At 31.9% G+C, this 10390-nt stretch overlaps 1 protein-coding gene across 3 annotated transcripts; it reads left to right on the plus strand.

Moving 5' to 3' along the window:
* The first annotated feature begins 1106 nt into the window (after positions 1 to 1106).
* LOC119642704 (probable cytochrome P450 4d14) lies at positions 1107 to 6812 on the plus strand. Of its 3 annotated transcripts, none has more exons than XM_038041958.1 (6): positions 1107 to 1369; positions 4075 to 4305; positions 4378 to 4831; positions 4893 to 5086; positions 5944 to 6312; positions 6371 to 6812. In XM_038041958.1, exons 2-6 carry the CDS (start codon positions 4140 to 4142, stop codon positions 6712 to 6714), a joined length of 1527 nt encoding a protein of 508 aa, XP_037897886.1. In that variant the 5' UTR covers positions 1107 to 1369; positions 4075 to 4139; the 3' UTR covers positions 6715 to 6812. The 3 variants fall into 3 exon arrangements, with proteins under 3 accessions (XP_037897886.1, XP_037897902.1, XP_037897897.1); XM_038041974.1 differs by lacking the exon at positions 1107 to 1369 and adding an exon at positions 1377 to 1831; XM_038041969.1 differs by lacking the exon at positions 1107 to 1369 and adding an exon at positions 1851 to 2198.
* Positions 6813 to 10390: the final 3578 nt, after the last annotated feature.

The following is a 10390-nucleotide window of genomic DNA, read 5'->3' on the forward strand; positions in this document are numbered from 1 at the left end:
TATTAATGCTAAGAATGCTCATTGTATGCGATTTGTTTTATCTCCTTCTTCTAAACGGGTCTTAACGTTGCGCTTAATATTATTATAATTAACATTTACGTGCAACGATATACGAATATACAAACAATTTGAACTTGTTTACGATTTCGTATAGTTGGTCGGGCGGTCGTGTTCTAAAAATCAACTGAACCATAACAATAATTAAATGAAGATTAGCGTCTACTCAACGTACGCATAAATTACATACGATTTTATTATTCTTTTCCTACGGTAAAGAAACTTCTACTAATCGCTTAATATTGCAGTTTAATTTAAAACAGCAATTAAGCAATTAATTGCTTCAATCTCGAATATATTTTGATATCTCCTAAAATATATATATATATCTGAAATTTTTATGATTCGTTATATTATAAAAGCAATCACAATTTTGATCGGCACAGTAAGCAGCGACTAAGAAGAAAAGCAAAAATCGATCGAAAGATGAACAGAATATTAGATGCCCATCAAAGTAATTAATTTACTTTCGCCTCTAAGGAAAATGCATTCATGCTTAGATCGATTTTTATACCTATCATCGGTACAAGCTAATATTCATTTTGTCAAACGTTTGCAACAGTGAGAATGAAACTTGCAAGAATCCGTAAATTCTAAAATGATTGAAGCAATCAACTGACCGTCTGTCCATCTGGGTAATATCTGGTTTCAACACACGCCCTGTTGCGAAAATACAGCTGACGAATTTAAATTAAGAAGAAACATTAAAAGTTGCTACACACGTCAGTTGGTCTTAAGAATGGGTCAAAAGGATGGAAAGATACGCCTACCACGTACCACGTAAGCTGAGATCGCCGTTACTTTCCAGAAAAAAAAAAAAGAAAAAATTGATTACTTGCTCATTACCTAGAAACTACGGCAGACAAACCTGTAAACCTTTCCATCTATCTTTCTTTCTTCAAGCAAATTATTCGGAATCGATTGATTGAAGGAAACGTAAATTAAAACATTCTCAGCGTTGCATATATTCGCATCAAATTTACTAGAACTCTTGGCAACTCTTTCGTATTAATTTATTTATTTATTTATTTTTATTTATTTTTTTTTTGTTTTTCTCGCGAAACTTTTCTATTATACAAATAAAATATTATATTTTTCGATGGTCTAAAACCATATAAAATTCCTATCGCTAAGTTGAATAGAGTATAGATAAGTATAATTGAAATGTGGCGAATTAATTCAAAAAAAAAAAAAAAAAAAAATGAATAAAGACAACTTGTTGTATAATTGGAAGGCGTTCGATATCATAATTACAATATAGCATAGAAGGTGCTGTTATTATATCGATGCTAAGAATATAACATCACATAAGGTATACTTAACAGAGTTTAGCCAAAGACTGAGTTATCGAATATATATAATGATATATGTTTACATCCGAAGAGCAATAAGATATAAAGTTTATTTAATGAGAATTTACATCATTTAATATATTGCGTATAATACATGTACACACTTAATCAATTAATCAATCAATATTTAATTAATCAATCAAATAATCTAATTAGTGTAATAGATATTCAAAATTGTAAATTGAATTAACGCACTTGAAATCATCGAAAGGATTTTCGAAAAATAAAAAAACAAAAAAACAAAAAAAACACAAAACAAAATATCAACAGAGTAGGATTAGAGATAATGGCTATGGCGCAAAATCCGACAGATTATCAAGCAAATTGTGTGTCCACGTGTCAAATAACAAATACAATAATGTTTACGTGTGTGTCTATGCTTCTTGCATAAATATTTAATCGCAATATTGCAGCATAAGAGGGTGAGATTGCCTTGGGCGTTCATCTAAACTCATATATATATATAGTCAATAAATGATCACATCTTACTGAAAGCAAAAACAAAGGCGAGAAAAGGAAGGACATAATACTTTGAAAACTGAACATATGCGTACAAAGGTCATAGAACAAGATCAAAAATGTGAAAACGAGACAGCCGGGCAAGCAGGCGGGCAACACGGTAACAAATGAATCTTATCATCAAGTGCAAAGCTAAACGAACGGATTATTAAAGATTCTCAATACAGAGATATGCTTACCTATTAACGCATCTACGTGTATATAAAGATGTTTTTCGCTTATCAATTACTTTAGTTTTGCACGAAATTTACATAGGCTGAGTACGAAATTGTGAGTTCGCGATTTTTTTTTTTTTAATATTGAGAAATTTGTATTTTTAATTTATTTTTATTTTTATTTTTTTCACATATATACGTACGTACCTTGACTAACTTGCGCCTGTCAATGTTGGATTCGAACTTTGACTTTTTATATTGACAAATATTATATCATATATAGTAAATTTATCACTATAAATATGAGTATTATGTATCTTTATATACAAACATATATATGTCACTCATATTTCATACGTATAATCGTCTATTTAAATTTACCCACTAGACTATATATAAAAAAAAAAAAAAACAAACCGCTTACTAATAACATCTTATTTTCGGTAATAATTTTTTTTGGAAAAATAGCCCATAACGAGATCGCTCTTTGCATTGGCTGTTCTTTCCGTTTTCCAAATGTCAAAAGTCTACTGAACTTTTAATGAATTAATAGGAATGGATGATGGAATGGAAGCAAGCCTGAGACAAGATAAACGAAGAAGATATCTTTAAAACGCGTCTTTCTCTTTCTCTTTCTTCTTTTTTTTTTTTTTTTTTACATCGATTACGCTATGAATAGAATAGAATGGCTTGACATTGTCTGCAAACATTAAAATTGTGCAATCGAAAAATGATAGAATGGAGAGAGAATATAAGAGATTGAAGTGGTCTGTCTTGCAGAACACCAGAAGAAGCCGACATTAATTCGGAATTAACGGACTTCTGTATTGTTGTGTATGTACGATTACTGAAATATAACGAAAATTCCTTGCAACTTGGTATATTAGGTATTTCAAATTCGCTCAGATGTATGCAACACCAAGGAAGAACTCGAGATGTATTAAATTTTTTCTAACGTCACTCATCATAAGCGGTTTCGGAACTTGTTCGCGCGACGCTTGTCCTTGCATTTTTGTGTTCAATGTATAAGCTTCAATTTGATATACCGCCATGCCTGCCGAACCAGAGATTAACCCCATCGACAATATGCTCCATCGTATCGTTTCTGCGATCTCTTTCGACCCATATATACATATTTTGAAAACTTATTCAATAAAAAGGTTTTCATTCATTTCAAAAATGTAGATTTCAAAAAATGTAGAAACGTATGGATGAGAAAGGATTATTTATTGAACCCCTTTTCATACGAAATAAGCAACAAAATCCAGTTTTTAATCTGTTACGCTAAAAGTTGATCCAAAATACCAATTTAATATATGCACTTACCGTATCAAATTTGGACCACGTTAATCTATTTTGCCAACCTCGCCCATTAAACAACGCCTTAGAAGACTAGTAGGTCTCTGTACGGTAGCGAGATTTAATTTTTGAATATTTTATGGCAAAAATCAATGACTAAACGTGGCAATTAATGTTTAGTTTCGTCCGTCTATACCGTTCTGCATAGTCTTTGTTGAATTTCTCTCATGCGAGCAAATTATCGAAATAATTGTTTTTTTTAAACTTGATGAAAAGATGTTGGATGAAAGGGGACAGACGAAATCAAACTTTTCTTCGTTTCGCCCCACAAAACGCTCGCGACTTTTTTGCATAAATGTAAAAAGAAATTATGACAAAAAATGATTTTAACGAATTATTAACAATAAGAGCTGTTATGATATCTTCAGACTAAACCTGACTGATTAGTTGACTCCAATGTTCGTTCAATTTCGAAATTATGAAAACACAAAATCGCAGTTCAACTATCGTCTCTGGCTTAATGCTAGGCTGTACAAATGGCAAAAAATGAAAAAGAACACTCATCGTGATGTGAATGCATAAAGTGCTTACTAGTTGAGCTATGACTAAACTTAGCACTTATAAGATTATTATAGATCAGCATTATTAGTGTGATTGTAAATCTTTTTCATTCATTTCTTGACTCTCCACAGATACATATATATATATATATCATAATACAGCTAAGTAGGCGATCACACCTCTATTTTAAATTATTATGATCGCGATTTTAGTAATTATTGGTTTAATCACATTATTGGTATGGCATTATCTTCACATGAGAAGTGTAGCCCGTAAGTTTTCAAGCCAAGGGATCGCTAGACCTCCATTGACACTACCGCTATTAGGTGATCTTCTTCTGTTTGCAGGTCTAAGCCGTACCGGTAAGTTTCACTTAATCGCTTAGACTAAATTACTTAGATACACATATGCTCGCTGCGTACAAATGATTTCAGAGTTTCCGATCCGTTTCAAGAATTTATTCGAACGTTTTGGTAATGTATACCATGCATGGATAGGACCGTTTAGTATTTTAATGGTTGCGGATGCAAATTACTACAAAGTGATCATGAGAGACGCAGTAAGCAAACCGTACGTTTGCACTTCCGTCCTTAAGGAGGTAATTGGCACCGGACTTATAGTTGCTTGCGGTGAGGAATGGCGTGTGAGACGTAAAATGCTTAATCCAGCTTTTCATATCAAACTGATTGAAAGCTTTACAAAGGTATTCGATGAACATAGTCGCGCGCTGGTCCAGCGACTACAGCAACATGCGGATGGGAAATCCACATTTGACATATTTCCATTTATTGCCGACATGACTTTGTGTATCATCTTTGAAACCGCTATGGGCTTTAAATCGGATCCTAATGATTTAGACTTTCGGAAATATACCTCTGCTACACAAGAGTAAATTCTTTTCAACCATTCAGATATCCTTCATTATTCATAGCATCAACTGCTTTTATAGTTTCATATTTAACGAATCGGAACGTCTGACCAAACCTTGGTTGCTTCCGCGTTTTGCTTATTATATACTCGCCTATCGTAATTTTAAGAAATCAAGTGCAGCTACCGCCTACATACGCGATTTCCATGCAAAAATAATTAAAACAAAAAGACAAGAGCTCGAGGAGCGACACAAAAATGCAACGCAAGCTGGAGGTAAAGTGAAAGTATTTTGTTAATATTTTAAAAATCTTCTAACGCCAAACTAAAACCATAATCTATAAAAAGCCCCTTATCATGACAGTAAAGTTCGATATCGTTTCCAAAAACCTCTTGTCATGGCAGTAAAGTTCGATATCGTAATGTGTAAGAGGTGTAAATGGAGTGTGTGTATGTACTATTTTTGGCAGATACTCACGCGCAAAATGTTTCCCATTCTGCTACGATCATACGCCGTTTTTCTCTACACTTGTTGTTATCGAAAAACGAATCTATTATATATTAGAACTATTTTTGCTCTTTTTTATTGACCCAACATATGTATCGGAGACGCGGCAGAGTGCATATGTTCTTTATCATTGCAGGATTGTGTGCTCTTTTAAATCTGTTCGTCCATGTGGCTAAGGCTTCATATACATATTCTTTAGAAAGGACTACGGATCACTTACAACAATAACAACAACGACACCCATAATAGACAAGTAATAGTATATTCGACGCGCTATAAAATTTGTTGATATAAAGCCTGGTAGAAATAGGTAAATATAATGTTCTGACTTGATTGCTTTTTTGGATCCTCCACACGCCTTTGAGAGTCTGTGAGCATAGGCAAATAACGATAATGGAGTGTAAGCAAAGTAGTCCTATTGTGTTCACCGTAAAACATGCAGGATATTAGTCCGAATCAATTACACCCCCATTCGCATTTTTATTCGTCCGAGATCCGTTCTTTCTTTCACCGACAGCTGAGGCTCGCTAATCAGACAACTGCACGTTGAACATAAACCTGACCTTATATATAATTATTATTAAAACTGTATGTCTCATGTTATTATTATTTAAAATATTTGCAGATAATGACGACAAAGTGTTGGATCGGAAGCGTCAAAATTTTCTTGAGATTCTGCTTACAAGTTCGATTGATGGCAAGCCTGTAAGCGATGATGTTATACAAGATGAAATTTTCACCATAGTCATGGCTGGTTCCGACACCTCTGCTCATACTTTGTGCTACGTGTTGTACCTTCTCTCGCGGCATCCGGATGCACAGCAAAAGGCTTTCCTAGAGATTTTTTCTCTTTACGGAACTGATAGAGAACGCTCGATTACTATGGAGGATTTGAGCAAATTGAAATATTTGGAATGCGTAATAAAAGAAACTTTACGTGTATATCCGACCGTACCTTTCTATGGACGTGTATTCGACGAGGATATAGTGGCTGGTATAGTATACTTACTGATGATATTTTTTTTACTGTTTTACTGTTATCGATTTGTTAGATGGTAAAATTATACCTGGTGGCACTGCGCTACTTATTTGCCCGATAAGGTCCAATGAAAATCCGGAATATTTTCCAGAACCTAAGCAATTTAATCCGGAACGTTTTAATGACGAGAATATCAACAAAATTCCTGAATATGCTTATGCACCATTTTCTGCTGGTCCACGTGGTTGCATTGGACCAAAATTTGGTATGGTGGAAATAAAATGCACCCTGATTAGAATACTGTTGGAATACGAAATATTGCCCTTTGGCGACCCACCCAAGCCATTTGCGTATGTATCTTATCAATTACAAGATGGCCTGCATTTAGGCTTGAAGCCACGTAAATATGACACCTAGACAACTCTTCAAATCTTCAAGCGGATTATATGTTTTTACTGTCGCGAATTTCGAATATCCAAATGATAGAATTAAATAAAGACAACGATTTTTTCTTACTTGCGGTATTTTCATATCAGCAACCGAGACTGTTTTCATCGAATGATCAAACTTTTTCTACACATATCTGGGCAAAAGTTTAGATGTGGTATTGTCCTTAAATCGCTGGTATTGCACTATCTATATGCGATATTTGATAGATAAAGACTCTGTCTTGATTTCGCGCTAGTAGAAAATTGCGATAATTCATTTAATCGGCCTTAACAGTTTACATCAGCTGTAAACTATCCCGGAACTCTTTCTTTCCTATGTCGCTCTATATATCTGTTCTTGGACTTGGCCAAGTATATAATTATTTACCAATAAAAATAAATATGGGAGAAAAAGAAATATGTGGGACCGTGAAAGCGTCACTTACGAATGCTTTGTAAACGGAAGTCTTAAGAAATGATTTTAATGTTGGAAAGGAAAGAAGAAGGGGAAAAAGGTCATTGATTTCACGACTGACCAATTCGAATTGCTAAATTAATTGTTAAGGTTATGTATCGGATCGGCCAATTTTTTGAGCACATTTCCATTGTTCCTATAAAAAGTAAGTCATTATGTGGCGAAAAGTTCTACTATTGATTATTTTATATTGAAAATTGATCCATACTATTAATTTATCGCAAGAATCAAAGTATTAAATTTGAACCTCGTACGTATTTTTTGAGCTTTTCTTCATCTAAGGCCTCATATGAAAAGCAAGCATTTATATGACAACGTAATTGAATTTTTTATATTTTATGACCCGAAAAGTTGAAGAGTAATAAAATTCTTGATAAGAAAATTGATTTTGCTAAATTTTGATCATGTCAGTTTACATATTTGATTCCCGCCTGCATACATAACGGCCTCGATGCAAAAGGATAAGTTTGTATGGAAGCAAGGCACAATGGCGGGTATTTTATCACAAAAATTAATAAAGAATTGTGTTACAAAAAAAAAAAAAAAAAGAAGAAAAGTAGGGCATTTAACAATCGACCTTTACTCGCTCATTCATGTCAATCATTATGGTTAACTTTTCATAAGAAGGATTTTTTAGAAGCAATATAGTATACTGAAATATTACTTCTCGATGCACACTTACTGGCCTCTAATATTTATATGAGACTTTCATGTTAGTGTTAGGTCAATATGTGGGCCAAAATATTTAATACAATTTTGAACAGAGACATTATTGCCATCCAAAAAAATATGTAGGGCATATTTAATGTGAACGTAGCGATCATTTTATTTGTTCAGTCAAAGCGAACTTTTGCTGAGATGAATTTGCAGTTCGTAGGAAACTGGGATGGCGTCTCCAGATACAAATCGAATTGCTGACCTAGTGTACTTATCTGGTGCGAGTAAAATTGCCTTATAAAAGTTGTATACCGTTTGTGTTTTTTTTTTTTTTTCTTTTGTATTGCTCAGTTCGAATATTTCTTTCGATTAATTCTTTCAAACTTGGAAGAATGTGAGAAGGAAGTGACCAAAAAATACCTAATATTTGTTGGGATTATAGATCGGTCCCAAAAAAAACATAAATAAGTAAATAAAAAAAATAAAAAAAGATCAAACTTACAATTTTTGTAAATTTAAATTATCTTCTATCGAATAATTCGTATCAGAAGAGACTTAGTTTGATGACGTTGTTGAAAAACTGTAACTCGTATAATAAACGAGCAATACCGTATAAACTAAGTATAAAAGTATGAATTATTTTTCTAATTACATAAAATTATTACGAACTATGTGTAAACAAGGCCAACAATAAGTTATTGCTTTAATTTCTTGTTTTTTCCTTGTATTTTCTTTATTTATTCATTCATTTATTTAATTTTTTTTTTTTTTTATTATATGGTTGTTGGCTGCAAACAGAGAAAGTAATAAGTAAAAAGACAATAGAATGCGTACATTTCTATATACATATATATGTATGTATATATATATGTAGACAGCTGTGAACTAACCTATACTTATATATGTTTAATGTATTATTTATAGAAATAAGAAAAAATTTTATTGGGCTAAAGGAAGCGTTTCATTACAAGAAAGAGACGAGCTAAATAAAAGAATGCCAAAATATACGCGAAAAACATTTCTTATAAAGCAATGAAAAATTTTTTCGTTATAAAAACAAATTAAAAAGGTTTAGTTTTGTTAAATATTAAATTAAAACTGATTGATGGATGTTTTTAAAAAGCTCTTGCCTTGTTTCTCTTTGTCCAAATTTTTGTTTGTACATACACGACAACGATAAAAAACAAAGGCATTCGTTTACGGTAAAGACAACAAATTGTAGCAATATAAAGAGAGAGAAGGAAAAAAAAATAAAAAAAATAAAGAGAAGAAGAAGAAGAAGAAAAGAGTAAGACTTACATCAGTTATAAAAGAGTATGCAATACTAAGATATTTATGAGCAATAATGCTATATGTGCTTGTTCTTATTGGCATTTCGTTTTTACTAAACCTGTTTGCAAGCAATCATGCATACGTTATATATACGTGCGTATGTGCGTACGCATAAACCATCCTATCCATCCCATCCATTGCTTGATAACAGATGTTAATTAAAATACTGTTTATTGTCTTTTAAATTTGCAGCATATTTAATGGGACTTTTATATATATATATATATATATAAATATATATGTAGAAGTACACTAAAATGTTTATAATATATGGCAGCCAATATATTATATTGGTTTTTTTTTTAAATCTTCTATATATTATATATATATATATATACAAATATATATAAATATATACATATATACATATATGTATATATATGTATACATAAATATATGTATTCAGTACGCGTACATAAATAAATAAACGTTTTTAGAAGATTCTCTTGGTGAAAATAACTAAAAAGGTATAGCAAGCTGGGATCCAATAAATACTTAGCCTAATAATACAAAGAGCTATATAGAATTGATTTCGAAATGTTTTCCTTCTATCTATTTCAAAGAATATTACATATATATTATGTGTATGAATTAAGTTATTGCTAAATGTCTTGGCAGTTAATAACCTTAAAAAGATATAACAAGAGTTCTGAGAGAACTTAAAAATCATTTTGGGTATATTTAAAAGTTTGGCTTCTGCAAACAGCAGACGCGCGACAAGTTTATATTATTACTGATTTCCAAAACTTGTATTATCAACGATAACATTATTCGCAAACGATTGCGGTAGATGACACAACAGTACAATCCCTATCAGATGATAAACTGTTTGAAAAAAAAAAAAAAGAAAAAATTCTTTATCTGTAGAATTACAAAAGGCTTTCGGTAGTTAATGTTATTTTCAAGAAGCCAGATGCGTACTGCGAACAACTTATGGCAGCGAATAAATTAATTAAAGGAAAACGACCAAATTTGTTATATCCTTGAACCTGAACTTACGTTGCGAGATATCAATGGGGAAGCATTTATTTTGTTTTGCAAATCTTTGCATTCTAAATGCGTATCCATTGGTTGTGAAAAATGAATAAAGAGAAACATAATTAAAGTATAGCTTAAAATAAATAACAATTGTTTAATCATAATATAATTTTATCATTTATATATAAGTACATCGGGTTTACGAAAATCTAATAAGATAGCA

The sequence above is a fragment of the Glossina fuscipes genome, unplaced genomic scaffold, assembly GCF_014805625.2.
Source record: "Glossina fuscipes isolate IAEA_lab_2018 unplaced genomic scaffold, Yale_Gfus_2 0, whole genome shotgun sequence".
NCBI classification, from domain to species: domain Eukaryota; kingdom Metazoa; phylum Arthropoda; class Insecta; order Diptera; family Glossinidae; genus Glossina; species Glossina fuscipes.

What these genes read in the sequence shown, in the direction of transcription:
- LOC119642704 (XM_038041958.1), top strand. Translation starts at nt 4,140, where the DNA reads ATGATCGCGATTTTAGTAATTATTGGTTTAATCACATTATTGGTATGG. An exon ending in TGCAGGTCTAAGCCGTACCG is followed by an intron (nt 4,306 to 4,377) that starts GTAAGTTTCACT and finishes AAATGATTTCAG; the next exon opens with AGTTTCCGATCCGTTTCAAG. An exon ending in CGACGAGGATATAGTGGCTG is followed by an intron (nt 6,313 to 6,370) that starts GTATAGTATACT and finishes TCGATTTGTTAG; the next exon opens with ATGGTAAAATTATACCTGGT.